Source organism: Pyrgilauda ruficollis, unplaced genomic scaffold, assembly GCF_017590135.1.
Source record: "Pyrgilauda ruficollis isolate IOZ18807 unplaced genomic scaffold, ASM1759013v1 scaffold24, whole genome shotgun sequence".
Lineage (NCBI taxonomy): Eukaryota > Metazoa > Chordata > Aves > Passeriformes > Passeridae > Pyrgilauda > Pyrgilauda ruficollis.
Genome location: NW_024523648.1, coordinates 2,366,177 through 2,386,859, shown reverse-complemented (window position 1 = coordinate 2,386,859; position 20,683 = coordinate 2,366,177). Strand labels below are relative to the sequence as shown.

Sequence of the window (20,683 nt, the reverse complement as noted above, 5' to 3'; positions counted from 1 at the left end):
GAAAACACCCAACTCTCCTAAGCTAGAAGGTTGCTTTAGTCCTGCCATAGACTGCCTACTTGGGTGGCTTGCAAGAAGACTAAGTAGGATGTTCTTGTTTCCTGGAAGTAGTTTTGTAATCAATTGGCCTTCTTGGATGTTAGAAAATACTCATTCACACACCTTGACTGAAGCTACTTCAGCAGTTTTGCAGTACGACTAACAGTGATGTCATCCATAGTAAAGCAGAATAGTCAGTGTCATAGATATTTTCTTTTGTACCTGCTGTGTTTCTATCATGTAGCTTTGGAAGTGTTCTTTAATGAGTTCAGAGTGCCAAGGTGATGTGACCCCAGTGTGGTTGTCAGCTGTCCCCGGGCAGAGGCTGATTTGCATTCAGACCAGGCAGCCTACTGGGACAGAGCTACTTATCTGTCTGTCAGTAGTTCACATTAAATGTAGGACAGATCTACTATTGAGTTCAACTCACTGTCTCCTACATATTAAATAAAAACTTGTTCAAAGGTACTATGTATGCAATTCTCTGAAAAATGGTGCAAATTGATTTATGAGACAAACATATATGTGCCAAGAATTAACCTAGATCAGATGTGATACCAAGGTCTTGCTTTGTTTGGTATTTTGTGTATGCTTCAGAATATCCAGAATGTGCCAATATTTTTGCCATGTTGATTCAAAAAATCTTTCAACCATTAATTAGGAAATATCAATCACACATGGAAAAAAAGTACTTGAGACTTATCTAATGGTCCATAGAAAGTCACAGCTACATCTTTGACTGATCAAGACTTCAAAAGCATCAGAATGTGTGTTCCTATTCACACTGGAAAACATGGTATTACTAGTGGAGCTGAATGAAAATCTAATCTAGAAGTAACAGTATTCTTAAACAAAAATAAAGCAGAAAAAGTAAAAATCTGTTTCAAGGGAAACAAGTTTCATATGCACATCAAAGCTCAGTTGGCAGACATCACTCTAATCCTATATTTGCTTCTGCATATGTCTTTGTTAGTCGCTAGATTCAGTACCATTCACCCTCTCCTTGGCATTATACTTTCATCCTATATTTAGTTCTTATCAGTCGATTGCTGGGTGTTTCTGATAACAACATACTCCCATGTGATCTGGGGATATCACTGGGTGTATCAGAATTAAAGTTAAGTTTCCTTTCCTTGACCCAGCTGAGCATGCACTGGGATAAAAAACTCTTTTCTTCTGAATAGTTTGATTCTCAGTAAAACTGGACTCTGAGAATTCATCAGTAGCATGCTAGCAGACAACTCAAATATTGTCCTGCATTTTCCTGTTGATTGACTGTTCAACTCTCCAATACTTTCTTATATCAGTATCAAAGTCCCTCCTCTCTTTACCTCGTAATTCCATGTGAGCAATTGTCCTGCATTTTCCTGTTGACTGACTGTTCAACTCTCCAATACTTTCTTATATCAGTATCAAAGTCTCTCCTCTCTTTACCTCATAATTCCATGTGAGCATTTGTCCTAATTCCCTTTTTAATAATAACATTAAGACAACCCAAAAATTATCTCAGAACATATTTTTATATTCCTACTTTGATTATATGAACAACCAAACTTTTCACTAAGAAGCAGGAGTTTTCATTAGAATCTGACAAATAGCAAACCTCGCATTTTCCTAAAAAGTTGCTCAAATAATTGCTTTACTTTGTTCCATCAGTTAGAGCTTTAAGTGAAATATGCATTATCTGCGATCAAGGCATGTGGTTACATGCAGACTTTAGCAGCAGCATATCGTACATCCTTCATCCCTCTTTCTAGTATTGTTACTTTTTTTCCCTGTCCAGGCAACTACAGAGAAAAGAGAACTGTCTTTTTACATTTCTAACACTGACTTGTGTATCTGAGGAACCTGGTGTGAGGGTGTAGCTGTTTCTACATGTCCCTCCATCCCTTCTCACCTCTGAATGTTGGAACTGATCCCAGGACAGTTCATTTACCAGGTAACCCCTGTGAGTAGGAGCAGAATATCTCTTGCTAACTTGAGGCAAGAAGACTTTCTCATTGTGCCCAAGGCATAATCAGAAGAAATTATGGGAAACTTGTGTGTGTCCAGGTTTAGATATCACTTGCAAGAACTAAAGTAGTTTTAGATTTTTCAGTTTCCATGTTGTTTGAGGAGCAAGGAGAGAAAAAGGACATCTTACAGAGAATATTTCTGGTCAGATTAGGCAGAAAATGTTCCCACTAAAATGAAATTTTCATATAAACTAGGTCAGGAAAATATGTTTACTTTGTTGCATGAAGATTCGTATAAATTTTGCAGTTTCTGCATACTGTGAGTTTCACAGATTAGTTTAAAAGAAACTCCTAAACTGAATAAGGAGCCAAACTTTTGACTTTGAAACAACTCCTAACTTGCCCTAAAAAAATTTTCAGATTTTCTGTTGCTTAGACTTCTAAAGAGTAAATGTGACATTCTTTATCATTTCCATTTGGCAGTGTTTGGTTTTCAGATTGAACATATATGCACATACACATAACTTGTTTTATTTTAGTTCTGTGCATTTTCATGAAAGCTGTGATTATCTCTAGTAAGTATGACACCCAGATACCTTGATTTTTTCCTCCTTAAAGGGAGCAACTGTGTAACTTCCAATACATTTGCCTAAAGACACATATGTGTAAGATATCGGTGCATATGTCATCTTTAGCCTGCTTCCCAGAATGAATATTTTGTGCATACAAGGGATGCAGAGGGTACCAACCACTTCTCCTTCTGGCCACTGGGCTGATGTTGTGGAAAATTTGTTTCAAATTGGATTCTCTCACTTCTTCTGCTCTTATATTTTGATTTCAGAATAACAGCCCATCTTTGTGGGTGATCATAAATAGTAACAAAGGAGTAAAGCACGGAGGAAGAAGGGCAGGTGGTAGGAGCTGCAATGTAAAGTGGTGCGGGACAGGCAACCATGCACACGTAGTTACGCAAACGCCTATGTCTGTGTATAGTTCACAATCTCAGGATCTTGCTACATAAAACAACAAAAGATTCAGACATGATTTTTTCACCATTTATCTCTTTCCCCACATTCCCAAACTAAGACTTCTATTTTATTGAATTTGAATAGGAATACAAGTGAAAAAAATCCTGACTTCTCAGGATTGATTAGCTCTATGCTTCAGGTATTCAGATAATCTATCTCACATCTCAAGCAAGCAGTAAAGCTGTCAAAACATAGGTGACCCCAAATATTTAACTGTTCATATAAAATGGAACTGCTTCAGCAGAAGAGATATAATTAAGAAGAACAAGGGATTTGCCTTAGTATAATCCTTTACTAAGCTCTGACCTTTTGTGGGCAGCTGTTTTGCTGATATGTGAATGTGACTCCTCAGACCATTCTGGTACTCATGAAAGAGTATTTTTTAAGAAATATGGTTTTACACAAAATCTCTTTATCAGCCTTGGTAAGGAGGATCTGCTGAAGAACAGGCTAAAGCAGCAAACAGAGGGTTTGAGGGATGATCAGAAAAACACTGAATATTTAGCTCAAGTAATCAAAACTTGTCAGTGCAAAACATTAAGTTAGTAGAGTTAAAGAAGAAAGGGGCTCAAGCACTGATTGCAAGATTTGGCTAGATAAAGCTACCATTTTCAGACAGGTGGGAGGTAGGAAGCGTGTTAAGAGTAGAAGGAAGAAAAAAAACCCTGGTGGTGATTTTGCTGTTCAATGAACCTTTGCTTCTGCATCTTGTGCATTGGATAAATAGATTCCTTTCCCCACACTTTGCCACAGAGCCAGGTGCTTGTGTCTCCTGGGGGGAAGATGAGAAGTGCAAATGCCAACTCATGTAGCAGAGACAAGGTGACTATAGGTTCACTAGCAAAAGCTGTTTAAGATGGTTTCTGGTTTCATGTGTTGATGACATTTACGTAAAGGTATGCTGGCTTGAGGGCACTTTTCTGCTAATTTCATTTTCAAGCAATTGACCACATACATAATTCTACAGCTGTGGAATTGCAAGAAGGGCAAGGAAAAGATTGCTCAGGTTTTAAAATAATTAATCTTATTTGAATTGTTAATATTTTACTTTCTCTAAATGCTTTTAAGAATCTACTTGTTTTCAGTTTTATAAAATCTTTTTAAAAAATCACAGAATTTTTGAGCTACTTAAATATTTCCGTGAATCAGGCCCAGAAAAACAAATCTGGTCTACTTAATATTTTTGCATATTGCCTTCATGTATCTAGACTATATAAAATATTATTATTAAAATTTTTAGCAGTGTTTTGTAATACTTAGATGAACTTCAGAGGTATATGTGATAATTGCAGCAAATCAGAAAAGAGCAAAAAAAAAAAAAAAATCCAAGCCAATTTTATTGGTTCAAATTGGTGTCTTATTTGGTTCTGAACTGCAACTAAAAGTCGAAGTGGAGAAAATCACCTAAATTTACCCTCCCCCTTAGTCAGTGGTGAGCTTCACAGGACCCTCCCCAAGCCATATAAGGCCAGGAAGAATGTGCTAAGCGCTGAGTGTGCTAAGAATAAAGTTGTACTGGGATGGATAAGGTTACTTTGAACTCTATATTTCATGTTTCCTGACATACCCCCCAAAGAACTGCAATTATGCTAGCAAGGCTGTAGGAGCGTTGAACAGTTCTTTCCCAGTTCTTTTGATTTTTTTTGCCTCTCCATGAATTCCTGTTCCTATCTTGTTTAAAGCTGTTAAAGCTGGTTTTTTACATTTTATTTCTGGTGTGCACGGTTCTGAGGATATTAGACAAATGAGCTGAAGGTTCACTCTGAGGCATGGCTATTTTTGTTAGAAGCTGATACTTTAGACTGAGCTTTAAGTGTTGCCTCTGGAAGGCCTTGGGTTGTTCTGGAAGGCCAGGTCTGCAGAGGAAACAGACATTTCAGGGAGCATAAAAGAAGAAGGAACACAATTAGAAAAAGCAGAGGACCTCCCTCCTTCTCATTCTGCAAGTCCTGTGAGAGTAAGCAACCCAGAAGCACTATCTAAGCTGCCACAGTAAATCTTGACCTTTTAAACAGAGTATCTCTTACCATCATCATGGCCGAGATAACAGCAGAAGGTACAGTAACTCTTTTCAAATATAATTAACTAAAAATGATATGTGCTTTAATAGTATAAGTGAACTGGCATGTCAAAATGATATGTTGCTCTTAGCAAATGTTTTCACTCCAGGATCATTTAATTTTGTTTTCTGCATTCATTTCTATTTTTCTTTCCTGTTTTTTTCTTTTCTCTTTTACTTTTTCACTCTTGTTTACTGAGTTTTTACCAGTTACTGAAGCAAGTTCTCTGTACACCTCTAAAAATATCCTTAGTTTCATTTGCAGAACACCATTATTTAGGCAGCCCCATTAGAGTGATACAAACAGGGAATGTAGGGTTCTATTCTCAAGCTTTTGCTCAGAAAAAAAGCTTTGGTAGTCCCTTATAATAAGAGATTTACCAGAGTCAGAATAGCTTGTTTGCCCTGATTTTTCCATAGGGAGCATGGAGTATTTTTGAACTGTAGATGAAGTTACTGAAGGGTAAAAGGTAAAAATCCCTCTTCTATCCTTGTTTAGGTAGACTTCCAAGGGAGTCAGTGAAAATTGTGCTGAAATAAATATGCCAGATGTCATCCTGCAAAAATGAAAGGCAATTGTATTAACCAATAAATACATATTCTAAAATGCGAATGTTTCATGTCCTTTAATGTTTCCTGACCATTCATATTTAAATAACATTTTAGATGCTTAACAATATTTTAACAGCTGAAGTCAGAAGGGGGGATATATTTAAAATGCAACCCTCTTTAATATTGAATATTTTAGTTGAATTTCACTCCAACTTTTTTTCCACTGTTTATCTGAATTTAATAATGACAAAAATGTAATAATGACAAAAATAGAAAAAAGTGCTTTTAAACAGTCTTCCGAGAGTTACTTTTTTCTTTCAGTGCATGAAAGATGTAGTTTTCATCTTCCATTTTTTATTGTTCATACCTGTAAAAGGATCTGCATTAAGTGCTATTAGAAAGTGATCCTGTTCCTTCTTAAGGGCTGATGTTAGGACTGTGTCAAGTAGTACAATCCTGCTTGATATCTGGTTAGCCAAGTCAGGGAGGCAATGTGATTTTTTAATCAGCAGTTGGACTGATCTATAATTTACTTCTGGCAGCAAATACTGCCAAAACAGGTGGCTCAGCCTGACAGCCCTAACCCAAATACTAACACTGGTGTATTTAGATATTCTTAACAATGTTTGTTGGAAACATTGGTTATTTTCTAGCTGTTATGAGGCAAATTGGTGAAATAGCCAAATTATCGAGATTTTTGGTCCAAAATTAATGGCAAAAAATATAAGCCTTTACAACCAGTCTGACTCTTCAATCATTTAGCTTATTAAAGACAGAAAATTAAAGACTCTAGAATGAAACAAAAGACCATTGAATGAAAGAAAATAGAGTCTGATTTTTTTTTTATTTTGTTGGTATATTGTTTTTACAGGAGTGTTTTTACAATGTATGTCTTCTGTGGGGCTTTTTGTACAAAGCATAGACTTAGATGATAAGGGGCATCAGCTCCCCAGTAAGCTGACCTTCCACATGACAGGGAAATAAACTGTATAATTAGTTAGTTTAGTTATGTTTGGCTTAGTTTTTGGTTTGGTTTTTTTTTTTTTTTTCCATGTACTTGGAATGCACTTGTGGTGATTGACTGATTTTTAAACACTGTATCCACAAGATGGAAATTTTATTTATGGCAAAAAGTAACAATTCAGCCTGGAGCTAATGTTTCACTGCAGTCTGTTTTCCTCTAGGGCTAGTACCGGCTCTCACAACCTGAAAGTTTAGATATAAACTTCAGCAACACATAGTTTGGATAAACAAAAAGCTATTCAACTACCTGTTACTTCACACAATTTATTTTGTTTTCCATACCACCTCCCAGCCCATGATTTGCTGGGCTCTTCATGACTTTGCTAGGACTAAACCACTTGCTCCTTGCAATAGGTATTTATAACTCTTTTTTCCACTGTCAGTCACAGAGCCAGACTCCTGGGCTGCCTGCCTTTGGGGTACCATGCTGACACATCAGAGAGCAGGGTACAACAGCCGTGCAGGCACTGCCACGGACAGTGTGGTTGCTGTTTAGAGATTTAGCCCAAGCCTGGCAGGGGGTGCTGGTGCACATCTCAGGGTTCTCTTTCTGACAGACTGTATCAGGACAAGGATCTATTCAGAGATGAACAGAGGCAATGGGGAGCGCTTTCAGGTCAACACATGACAATGACAGTGAGATTTAGTAACTTAAATGTGGAGCCAATAAGCCATTACCCTGCACTGTCTACTTGCACCAAAACCCACATCTGTTACTTATTCTTTTACACAGCTACAAATTGTTAGTTGTGGAAATACTGGTGAAATGTACACTGTGAAAGACAAAGTGAGATCCCTGAAGACAGCAATTCATAAATGTCCTTAGAAAGCTGGCAGGACCTATGTCTCTAGCTGTCAAGTATTTAGGAGAAGATTCCAAAGGATTATCTTCAGCATTCTCATATTACATGTCATTGGGATCACAGAAACGTACTATTAAAAAGTGGAAGTCCTTAAAATTGTATTTTAAAAAGTACAAAGAGTCAGCACAGAGACTAAGTACTCTGTCTTTGCAATACTCTCAGGATCTAACATTATTATTAGTATTAGTCATATTATTGCAATGAATACTAATTATTGCTCTTGTTATTATTACATTTAAGCAATTGCTGAGTATTCTTGTAGCAGCCAGGATCTTTCCTCGGGTCCACTTAAGAATTTGTCTAAAAAGCCATGGGTCTCCAACTATGCTACTCCACTGTGTCTATGAACATAGGGATTGGACTGAATTCAGTGGCAGATGTAGCTGAAGCTGCCACCACTGAAACACGAAGAGAAAAAGGCTGACACCTCTGAGAAATGGCTCCTGTCAATGTACAGCTTAATCTGTATGTGCACAACAGCTCCAGCACCAGTCCTATAGCCGGTTCTTTCTAGTCCAATCTCCTGCAGGTCACAGTGCAAGGTTGATGGGCATCCCCTGACACTTCATCCTCCCACACAGGGAAGAATGAACAGAGATGCAGCTCTGCTTGCTGCAATGCTCTGGAGACTGTGCACTGATCTAATCCAGGAAGGTGAGGAGAGGAGAAAGACAAGGTTTCTGTGCCAACTGTTTGTCTGCCACAACTTATTTCCCCAGTGGAGCAAGAGAGAAGCAGGAGTCAAATAGAAATGTGACAATGAGTCACAGTTTGGTCCTTATTTTGTGGCTGAGTGCTGTGCAACTACATATTTCCTCTGTCTGGGAACAGGCTGCAAGGAGGCAGGCTAGCCCCAAGGCTACACACAGCTTGTCAGTGACAAAATCAAAATTAGCTTCTGCATTTCAGCCCTTTTCTCAGGCTATTGGATAACTATGAAAAGTTTTAAGATGTAAACCATTTCAAAAGGCAAAAAGATGTGTATACTTGAAGATTAACAGACACGAAACTACTAATATATGAGAAATAACACACAAGAGCCAGAGGGTAAAATCCCAATTATCTCATGAGTGTGGTGGTCAGAAGCTAACAGAGGTATTCAATTGGCAAAATGTTTAATGAAGGCACACTAGAAGCAAGAGGCAGATAGCTACTTCTCATGGTAATTCATGTGCTGCTGCTGGATGTGCCAGTTGTGCTGACTGCAAGAGGGGCCTAGATGAATAAATTGGATTAGATGACTCATTTTGATGACTAAAGTCATAAGAGATGTTTCTTACCCTCCTTTCTTACTGCTGTTTATGCTTGGAGCTAGGATGTTTATACAGAATCTATTTGCATTTAGCAAATTTTCAAAACGAAAAGTTGTCTTCTTTTTCTGCCTTTCAATGTTGATGAGGATGAAGATAGTATAACCTATTACAGCAGAGTAAGGAAAATACAACAATTTTAGCTATGATTTGTTGAAGGAATCTGTCTGTTCTTGTTTAGAACAACCAGGTAAAATCAGCAGCCTAATTACCCAAAGTAAAAAAAAACAAGTCCTAAAACCCAGGTCTGCATGTGAAAAAGTCTTTGTGGGGAACAAAAGCTCCAAATTCTTACTGAAATTCCTTAAAAATTATAGTCCCCTGTGACTGTGGGCCTGTGCAACTGTGCTGGTTTGGCTTCAGCCTTGGTGTTTTCTCATACAGGGCCTGTTGAGGCAAGCATGAGGCCGGATTTGTTAGCTTGACTTTTAGGTTTAGGAATTTGCAGACAACTTTACTCAAAGCCAATACAGTATTTATACACCTTGAGTTGGTACAGGGCAACACTTACACACAATCCATTACCTTAGGTAATTCCTTAGAGAGTCAGGAGCTTAGCTCTGGACAGCACAAAGACTGAAACCCTATAAAGCAGTCAGGGGCTTAGCTCTGGACAGCAGGAAGAGTGAAAACCTATAAACCAGAGGGCCAAGCTAATGCATCGTGTTAGTACATGACAGGCTAAAACTGTGTGTGTACAGTTAGCTCCTGTTGTGGGCAAACAGCTGGACTGTAGGTCTGAATTTTTTTTTTTTTTTTTTTTTGAAAGATCACAAAGAACCTAGTGATCTTAAGTATTTGGAGCATATTTTAATGTTTTAATGTTACTCATGTCATGAGAAATGTTTTTACAATCCTACTAGTGTTTTCAAGTTATTGGGAAAATCAGTTACCACTGACCTAAAAATGAAATCTGTGCAACTACTTACATTCTCAGAAATCCCAGCCTACAGTTGCAGAGACCTAAACATTGAAACAAAATCTAGTCTAGAAATATTTTGAGAGCTTTCACCCATTGCCTGCAATATAAATACTGAGTAAGAGGTAGATTTATTCTCTTTTTACTGCTCAGTTCTGGAAAGCAGAAACTGTTTTGTTCATAATACAGGTCTGGCTTCAGTTCAGGACATACTGAGGAGAGAGAAACAAATCAGAGTTACCCCATTTGAAGCAGCTCATCCATTTCCAGAAATGAAAAGCTTTTTCCTTTCTGATGCTGACAGTCACTGGTTTCTTCTCTGTTTAAAAAGATTGAACTAGTGCAAACTATTCATTTTACCAGGTAAACCGTATTACAGTAGTAGAGGGTGAATTGCTTTAAATCCAAATGACTGAAAAGACTTTTAGATCATTGATTTTAATCATGATTTAAATCAACAAACAAGAAACCTGGATTTCAAAATAGCAATTTTCAAGTTTTTTTGCAAATGTCATCTATCATTCTTTTTCCCAAAAGAGACTAATATGGCAACTGAATACAGCCCTTCTTATTAAATTTGTGCCTTTTAGAGAGCAGGATAACCTAAATATCTGTCTAACAAAAAATTCTATATTTTGGGAGTCATTTATCTGGATTGTTAGGTTTTTTCATATTATTTTGGGGGGTTTTTTTGTTTTGTTTTTTAATGCTGGAGAATGGTAAATGGTGCATTTCTCTTTTGCTAGATAATGGTTTCATTTTTACTTGTGGTTTAGGTCAATCTTCATTAGGATGGAAATTTTAATTCAATTAAAATAGTACAAACGCAGCATTTAAAAAATTTTTATATGTGTATATTTACATACTTAGATAATAGAAATAGGTTAAATAGAAAAAGTCAATTTTAAATATAAGCTCTCTTGATAAGTTGAATGATTTATTAAACAAATATAATGCTATTTCTAATTTAGGTTCTTGGCCACTGCATCTTATAAGAATATATAACTGAGAGCTCATTTTCTTTCACGTAATGTTTATTCAAAGGGTAGGGAAAAAACCTACTTTTTTTTTTTAGATCCTCATTAGTCCTTGATATAAATAAGATAATAATTGAGTACAAATATTAAAATAAATTGAAATTAGGAATGGATTCTTTGCATTTGCAAACAGGCTATACTCTCAAGAAAAGGCTGCCCTAATTTGACTGCATCCGCTTAGCCAGTGATTTCCAACAATTCAGTGATTTCTTTAACACTTTTTACAACTGTAATGGCTTGATCATAGATTTTTTTTTTTTTTGGTTGTTGTTGTTGTTTAAATAAGTGTGATTTCTATAAACAATAATGGAAAATTGTAGTATTGTGTAAGTGTGGTCCTTAGCACAGGGTTTTCTTAAATTCATTTTTAATTTTAAAAGGTGTTTTTTAAAATTACGTTTATAGAAAACTTTAGTTTATCATTCAGAAAGCATCAGCAATTATGTTCCCTGCCTATATTCCCCCACTCCAGCCTCATTTTAGTGGGTCTTAAAGAGGAGGATTGCTGAGAGTAATACTGAAATGTCTTCAGAGAGGTGTAAAACAGGAGCACAGATTTTTACTGATTTAAAAGCAAACCAAAGGTGAGGTCAAAGAGAACTTGCAGAGACAGGCAGGCTTCATATCCTTGCTGCTTTACGTTGACAGATCAGACTGGTCATACTGTACATGAAGTCGATAAGCGAGAAGTAAGATATAAAGTCACTGCATATAAACACTTAGCTTAAATCTATGGACAGCCAGCAGTGCTTATTATCCATATGATCCCACTATCAAGTTCTCTTGTCAGCTTCAAACATTTTTTAAAAATATTTAATATTTTAATTGTACCACTGTACCTTTATGTAGTATGTCTTGCTTCAGTGCAAGACATACTATATATGGAACAAACCATTCAGACTTTAGATTCCATTGCATTGGAACAAGCCATTCAGACTTTGGATTCCTGAGTGGGAGTGTGTTTAAGCTCTATGTGGTCAAAAGGGACCAGAAGGATTTAGCCTATGGTTTTTTTTCCTAATATGTGCCTACAGCACAGTTGATTTATGTAAGAAAGTCTATTTAGGGAATAGTGAAGTAAGTACATGGCTACCAAATCTTTGAGTAATGGTAGAGATAGTGGCACCAATAGGTAGCAGAAATACCAGAGGACACTGCTGACAGATCTTATTTTGTCCCATGTTCCATTCTTTTCTTCGTAGCCTCTGATGCTTTTTTGTCCCCCTACTCTAAATGCAAAACATAATGAGACAAACATAATAAAGCACACTATCCAGCAGCTGCATTATTCTTTAGACTCATTATATTTTGAGTAAACAGATGAGCTAACAAAACAGGTCATGCAGTGTAGAGGAGGCTAAAGAGAAAAAAAAACATAGGAGATACCTAATTTTTTTTTTTATCCCAAATAGTTCATATGCTAAAACTTACCTATGTTATACTTTCACTCAATTCAGTTCAGTTGCTCAAAATCATAGTCAGTGCGGAGCTTTATCCTTACAAATCAGAATGAAAAAGCTGTGGCTTTAAGTCTTCAATAAGCCTCACTTGAGTCCAGGGGCAGATTTGACCTTCTTTTAGAATAAGCCTGAGAGCACAGAATGATCTTGTATCTAGTCTAGAAGTTCTGCTTGGTGCCATGCAAAGGCATTTACCATAAGAAAGGAAACTATTAAATGTCAGACACAGAAAAACTTTCTCACTGGAGAAGTCTCCTCTTTGTATCTTCAAAGATAGTTTTTAAAAAATCCTTTACAAATATGTAATGAGTAAAGACCTGCTACTCCCTCTATGTGCTTATGTTCTCGCAACTTCAAAAGTATCTCTGTACCTTTGCCTGGAGTCAAATTGTCAAAGGTACAATGAATCTAAGCCTTTGTAGCCTCCTTTGGTATGTAAATGAACTCAATTTTTTTCCTATATTCCATTATGTAGATTTAAGTTGTGGTTCTCTGTGCATGTCAGGAAGGCTAAATCTTGTTTCAGTCTTTGCTGAGAGGCTATTCACCATTGACACAATTACCATAAATATAGTTTTCTGGTAACTATTTTACTGTTTTTAGAGGCATAATTTAATACATCTATTCAAATGTTAAGGTCCTTATTTTGCATTGACCTTTTCCTCCTGTAGCAGGTAGGACCTTAATTTTGACTTCAGTTCTATCCATGCAACTCTCACTGAAGTCAGCTGTATTAGTACATGAACATATCAGGTGTAAGATACACCTTAACCCCCCAAAATGGTGACAACCCATGTAAATGGTACAGTTCAAGTTATACACATTGAATAGTTCATAATCCCAAGATTTAAACTGTAGCTGCAACATAAAAATTTAGTTTAATTTCAATGGCTTTTTCTAAGGAAAACATTAAAACTCTCTTTTTCTTAGAAGTTTATTGCCTCACCATTCATGACAGGAGTAGAAAATGTGAGCATTTTCCAGGGAGGCATCCAAAGTTAGACAGTTAGACTGACCCTTTTATATATTTACTGTTGATTTGGTTTGTTGGGGATTTTTTTAGTTGTTTCCTTTTTTTTTTTTTTTAACCAGGAGTGTTAGTATAACACTATTATAGCAAAAGATCTGCGGTAGATGTTGAATGTGAACCTTGCCTCTCTGGGACCTCTCCATGACTAGAAGGCTGACTGCATCCTATGAGTTGGGGCAGAAACACTATTATTTACTCTAAATTTATCTCAAATATTATTAAGTCCATGAAGATGTTATTTTCCAATAGAAAGTGAATTCTGAGAAAACAATTTTTTTGCTGATTCAAAAATGGAAGGGCACAAGAACCTTTGCTTTTTTTTTTTAACTAGTAAATATGCTTGATGAAATTTTAACCTTAGTAAGAGGCATGACAACTTAAAACTAAATACAAAGTTTTTCTTTTTGCAGAAAAAAAAAAAAGAAAAACCACCGTATTATCAGATGCTTAAGCAGAATTAATCCATGTGAGATATATTTATCCTAAAATGCATCTCTTGTTCTAACATTGTGATTTTGAATTAATTGATTACATAGAAGACACGTGAAATGCTCTGGAGAATGTAGGGCTCTACTCTGCTGTTAGCAAACCAGATGAAGTGATGAATTTCCAGATCAGTAGAAGTGAAAACTCTCCCAACTTACTCCCTTCCCTTCTTCCCCTTCCAGACATATGTGCAGTGTATCCCTCTGCTCAGAGACACAGCTTCATGCCTATTCCTTTCATTTATCACAGGGGAGATATCCATAGATTTTGTAATACAACTTGATTGTATTTTGCCTGCAAGTTCCTATTGAACCAGAAGTGTCCAGGGATGTGTTGTTTTCTTTATACAAAGCTCATGTAAGAATAATCACAAAGGAAATTTTGCTGGGTCAACAATACTCTAGAAAGAAAGGAACTTTGGAAATTATGTGGAAAAGAGCTACAGATATATGAGAACACAATTTCGGGAAATCTTGGCAAGGTTAGCTACAAATATTGATGAGGTTTCAGCATACATTTGAAATTAAAATTAAATGTGAATAAAAGTGTGCATATGTAGACATTAGTGCATTGGGAAGGGGAATCAGCAATTTTGCCTGAGTTAATGAATTAAGATAATTTTAACTATACAGAGAAAACAGTGATGCAAACTAGGATTTTGTCTTAGAAAATAATTAGTAGAAAATTTATTATCAGCATATATTTTCCATTGTTTAATTCATCAATCAGGATAGGCAAATGCATTTCATACTGTGAATGCTAAGGGCAGTTTCACAAATGGGAAAGTTAGTCAGTTGTAAAACTAACTTTTACAACATTGTTGCTATTCACTCTTCAGTATGTCATTCTAAGTAGAGATCAGAAATAATGGCACATCTGTGGAGGCTGTCAGGACTATAATGTGGCACTGGATATAATTTTTTTCCCCTGTGGTAGTGCTTAGGTCAGGGCTACTTTGGTCTAATGGCTTTATGTAGCTAGAGAGTCTCTACACTAGAATCCTAAAATAATTTAAAGATTCTTAGATTTCCTTAATATTTTATGGAATAAAATATTTTGGGCAATTATTTTAAGATTAAATGTGCTACTAAAGTGAATATTAAACTACACAACTATCCAAAAGCACCCTCCCTTGCCTGGAGAAAATGAGGTTCTGGGGAGACCTTTACTCTCTCTTCCTGAAAGGAGGTTGCAGTGAGATGGGGTTCAGCTTCTTCTCCCAGGCAACAAGTCACAGGACAAGAGGAGATAGGCTCTAGCTGAACCAGGGGAGGTACAAGCTGGACTTCAGAAGAATTTCTGCATGGAAAAGATTGTAATACTTTGGAATGGACTGCCCAGGGAGGTGTGGAGTCACCCTGGAGGTGTTAAAGAAAAAACTGGACATGGCAACTAGTGCCATGGTCTAGTTGACAAGGCGGTGATCAGAAAGTTTGAACTCGATGATCTCAGAGATCTTAACCCTAAATGATTCTGTGATTCTGTGATTAAATTCTGGAGAATATTTTTAATGCTTACTTGTGCTGTTCTGATATCTAAATCATGCTTTATGTTTTCTGCTCCATGACTGGGTTTTTACATGAGTAACACAAAGAAGAAAAGTGATTACTGCACTCTTCATTCTCCTGGAGATCACCACATGTGGTAGACTTCAGGACCTATGAGATGTTGCCCTGATTTTTTAAGATTTTCTAAGCCTTCTGATGTTTGCATTCTTGTATCAAACTTTCTCACACACTTTCTGTAAACAACTTATTATTTTGCATTCTTTTATAGAGGAGAAACTTGATAGACTGTTGGTTTACCCAGTATCCTTGGAGAGGTGGCGCTTTCACCCTCCAATCCACTGTCACCTTTGAAAATCTATAAATGTTGGAGTCAGAAAATAAACTTCCTTTTTTTTCCTGCCTTGAGAGCAACAGTGTGTCTGCATCGTGTTGTCTCGTGTCCTACAGTGGCAATGAGATTCCTCACTACCCGCTGCCAAACCATTTGCAATGGGATTCCTCTCCTTCCAGAGCTGGATGGCTGTGGTGCTCCCATGTCCCCAGGTGCAAGGAAGCAGGCAGCTGAGCTGGTGCTCCCCACAGGCACACACCTCTCAAACCCACCTTCATGCCTCACTTTCCCCAACTTTTGTACTCCCATTAATCATCCTGTCTATTAAATCTTAGTTCTGCTACCTCAAATCAGTGCTACTTCAAGCAGAACAGGCAGCACAGTACTTCTTAGTTCTTGTAATTACAGTGTTTTTAAGTTTATTCTCAAATATCAGAAATCTTCATATTCTGAAATATTTTTTCAGCAAAGCAGAAATTTGTCTTAGGTATTGCAAACCTTATATAAAATTTTGAGTAACCCTCTCCTTTGATCTCTCTGTAGTAATGAGACACTTGGAGCTGTGAATGCAGAATATTTATTTGCAAATATCACGAAGTTGTAGTCATTGATTCCTTGTATCTGCAGACTCTGCCACTTTCCCCTCTGTTCTTTCATCAAGCTATTTACATATTCTTGGCATTTTTCAAATGTGAAACAATTTTAACTTCCAGATGCTCCATCTTCCCCTGAAAATGCCCAGGTAGGCAGATATGAATTACATCTTCTTTTGAAAACAGATGTACATTGGTTGCACTGGAGCAATTCCAGTGTCGGTCTTGTCCCACTGGAGGAAGCAGCTGTTCTTCAGGTGAAGTTATTTAACTAAGAACAAAAAAACACCTTAAAATGTGTCTGTTTTCTAGCCCAGAAACCTAAATTTAGCCAATTCCATATCTCCCTGTTTTTCTGTGTTTGTGCAAATAAGCAGGAAGGGAGACCTTTCCTCTTGTCCTGTACAATGTCTACAAAAAAATTATGCAAAAGTTTGAATTCTGAGTCTTGTGGGCACACCGGACATAAAAATATTTATGATTAATATTACGCTCCTATGTTAAAGATTAGAATGAAATAGTGAAATAAAATCTTGTAAGTATTTAAAATATTCTCTGGATTTTCTTTCCACCCTGACTACTCATTTTCTCAGTTGCCTGGTGAACAGCTTGTAGTTTGCTATGTAATATGGAAATCAATCTCCGATCTGCAAAAAAGCCCAGCAAACAACAAACCCAAAAAACAACAATAGGTTTTCTTCTTTTGTACAATAGTAGGTATCAAAACAGAGAGAATATGTAATGCGTGCTAAAAAATTGAGTGTTTAGAAAAGCTTGTGAAGTCCTGGTCTTACACCATGCTCTCTTCTCTTCTCTTCTCTTCTCTTCTCTTCTCTTCTCTTCCCTTCTCAAGAAAGCAATACCAAAGCCCCTTCTCTTTTAGGGTATACTTTAATTAAGTAAATATAAAATAAGCATGAGTTACTTTAACACACTTTAAATCAGAATATGCTGTGTATTCTGCAGACAGAGAAATGTAGGTGTTAAAATATTCAGACTTTGTGATCTTCACTGAAGAACTGCACCCAGTCTTAAAGTTTAGGTTGTAGAAGCATATTGTAAAATTCAGAAACTTCAGGGTTTTTTGAAAGTGTATTTTTATATAGTAGCTGTCTGAGTAGTTTCCTCGCTAAAACAATTTTCTTTTTTTCAGTTGTCTCTAAGGAATATACAAGTGACACCCACCTTCCCATAGATTGAACTGGTTCAAGTTAGTGTAAATGAAAACTCAGCTAATATATTCAGCTTTTACAGAATGCATTCTCTATACTCCAGTTCTTGAAGATAACATTCAAAGCTTTTTCCTCTCTTGGTCCCATTTTTATTCCACTTTTGGTGTTTACTGTAAACTCTTTTACATTTGCCAACTCATTGAATATTTCCAGTCAATGCCTTTGAAACAGCCTTTGTTGCTATTACTAATAACAAAATCCTTGTTGTCTTTAAGGCTTTGTAGAGAATAATTTCACTTTGCCTAATTATATAAGTCTTCAAAAAGTAGATGCATTTACATAGGCCTTTAATGAATGTTGTCTGCATGAAATTTGCTAAAACTCTGAATTTTGTTTTGGAAAAGATTCACCTGTTTTCAGCCACAGTCAGGACTGTCTATGTTGGCTTTCAATTTTTCCTCTTCTTTTATGACTTTCATTATTTTAATTGAAAGAATCAAGGTTTCCCGCCACATCAAATGTAGAAATATTACCTTTTATTCTCACAATGATTGAATCACTTTGAATAGAACTAGAACTGTAGTGGTGTCTCATCAGCTGAAAAAGAACAGTATGTATTCGATGTGAAAAAGCACATATTTTGAGCATTTTATTAACATTTAGTACCTTTCTGATTTACTTTTGATTGAAGAAATATAACTTTTGTTTTAGCTTTACAACTTAAATGCCAGGGCCATGAAGAGGGAAGATAAGGAAATAGTAAATTATTTTATTCTTCGATTATTTTATAACCAGAATTTAATGAAGACTTTTTTCAGACATAGATACTAATAACGTGAACTTCCAAACATTCAGACTATTAATTTTCTGTGGATCTCTTGCACAAATATCATTTTAATGGCTTGTATGCTTCTGAAGATACCATCAGAATTTATTCCATATAAAAGTTACCTGACAAAATAGCCTCTATATGAATCTGCAAATGCTTCAGCACTCTAATTCTTTTTAATCTATACTTCCTTCTGAAAACAGTAGTTTCTGACTAAAGGTGATGTGAAGTGGAGGATCAGTTTGGACAGAAATACAGAAATTATACAAATCATGCCAATATTTCTCCATGACAAATAGATCTTACACTTTTTTTATACATTCAGACTTGTTATCAACATTTTCAGTACTCGATCATGGGAATGTTGACTTTATCAAGCCCTTGAAGTCTAATGGTCTATGGTCTAATGGTCTTCTATGTCCATTTGTGTAGTGGTTTAGTAGGGAATAGCACCCTCTGAAGAATAAATACCAAAGAGATTTTTCATGTTGTAGTGCTCCAGGTCTGAACAATTGCAAATGGAGTGAAGACCACCTAACCTATGCATGACTATTTGTGGTCAGCAAAAATGTTACAGTTCTCTCTTGTAACACATATCTCATGGATGTCCCTTAAGAACTAATGCTGCTCCTGCCCTGTTCAGCAAGATGAATAAAAACAAACTGTTGATCTGGACTGCTGATCAGGCTCAGCTCTATGTGAGACTGATATCTTACTGTCACAATCTCCAGTGATGTAAAAACGCTTTTCTCCACTTACCTGTCAGAAGTACCCTGCCTGTTCAGGTTCTGAGGAGTGCACAGGATGCTGTGCAGAATGTAAGTTCTTTAAGATCATCCTGTAGAGTTTATTCCACACTTCCTACATAACACTTGGCCTAAGGTCTAAATAAAGCACTGTCTTAAACAAACAAAAACCCCCAAGCCAAACAAACAAAGAAACAAACCAAACAAACAAACAAACAAAACAACCCCAAAACCCACCAAACAAAAAAACCACAAACCAAACCCAGAAAAATAATTTCTACAATGTCTTAAGGCCTTCCTTCATTTCATATTGCGACTGCTACTCATTTTTACTCATTCAATTATATTAGATACATCTTGTGTGTTTTCTTGTCCTCCACCATAAGAGTTTAATAACATTGTGAATGTGTTGCAGCTCTGGGGGCAGGGATTGTGTTAGTGAGAGGAAGATTACCAGTTACATGACCATAAGAATACAGTAAATGTAAGCTGTAAGGCTGAAATATTGACTGTAAAGTAAGGGTTAATTTTCAATAGATGTAAAAGTATGCATTTTTTATTTATTAGCACTTACATTATTACAGCTGAAGCTGCATTCTATTGATATAATAGAAAAGGAAATTAATAAAGAAAGGTTAGATAACGAATAGGCCTTTGACTAGAATACAACAGCCAGCAAAATCTTGCAAACATGTAGGCAGAATAACTAAGTCACTCTCAAAAGCTTTATTAAAAATTTAGAAAGGACCATCAACTTCTGCTGCAGAGGACATCTCTATGTCTTTTCATTTTACTGGCAAAGTTATGAGTTGAAACCACTGTACTAATACTAAAGAAATATCAGACAATTGCTTGAAAGTTTTCTGAAATTAGAAAGTAGCAGTAGCTTAGGTATTGTTAAAATCTAAGCAGGAAATGTTCAAGGAACTTTATACATATGCTGAATGTGTAGAAAAAGCATTAAAAAAAAAACCAACAAAACAAAAAAACCTGAAGAAGACAAATACACTCTTGGGAGGCCTGTGTTATGTTTAGTGTAGAGGAGCAGTAAGCTAGAATTTAGGAGATTCCCATTGCTTCTTTTTTTTCAGAATGAAAATAATATGGCCTTGCAAGGAATGTGAACTGGAGGGAAGATAAATATTAGAAGACTAGAGGCAACTAAATCCAGATTTGAAGATCTATAAAAATATGCAAAATACAGTTCCACAATTTGAATATGATGTGAAACTATGTGAAGATTAATTAATAAGGGAACATTGTGTTTATATGGACATGTTGGAGCATAATTAGAAAACTTGTGACCACAGCACAGGTTGTTTGGGAAACAATACCACCTACCATCTCTATCTCATCTGTATGAAAAAAAGGGATTTTCTGCTGGATGGAGACCATTGGGACAAAATTAGGACAAACATGCATAGATAACCTTTTCATGATTGAACTTCACATAGGTATGCAACTTTGTTCTTGTCTTCCCCTATAGCACCAACAGTGAGAGAGCAAAGCACAAAATAATGAAGGTCAAGGCAAGATGCCAGGAACATTATAGAGGTCCTGCAAGTGTCTGATGCTCACGCAAGGCGCTCAAGCTGGGTGGAAACTTTGCAGCACCTGCTGTAACTGTGGGCTAGGAATACTGGAGCTGTATGGATCTGCTCTGCAGAGAATGTGGGGAGGTGTTACAGCTCGTGAAGCATGGCTGAATGGTTTTGTGATGACTTTGCATGTTTGCAGCAGATG

The 20,683-nt window shown here is 36.4% G+C and overlaps 1 protein-coding gene across 1 annotated transcript in view; it reads left to right on the top strand.

Moving 5' to 3' along the window:
- The first annotated feature begins 4,623 nt into the window (after positions 1–4,623).
- The window catches only part of TRDN (triadin), a 222,549-nt gene continuing 206,489 nt past the window's right edge, over positions 4,624–20,683 (top strand). Inside the window, exon 1 of the mRNA XM_041469826.1 lies at positions 4,624–5,078. Coding sequence (XP_041325760.1) covers positions 5,057–5,078 — 22 coding nt within the window. The 5' untranslated portion in view covers positions 4,624–5,056. The remainder of the gene's footprint in view (positions 5,079–20,683) is intronic.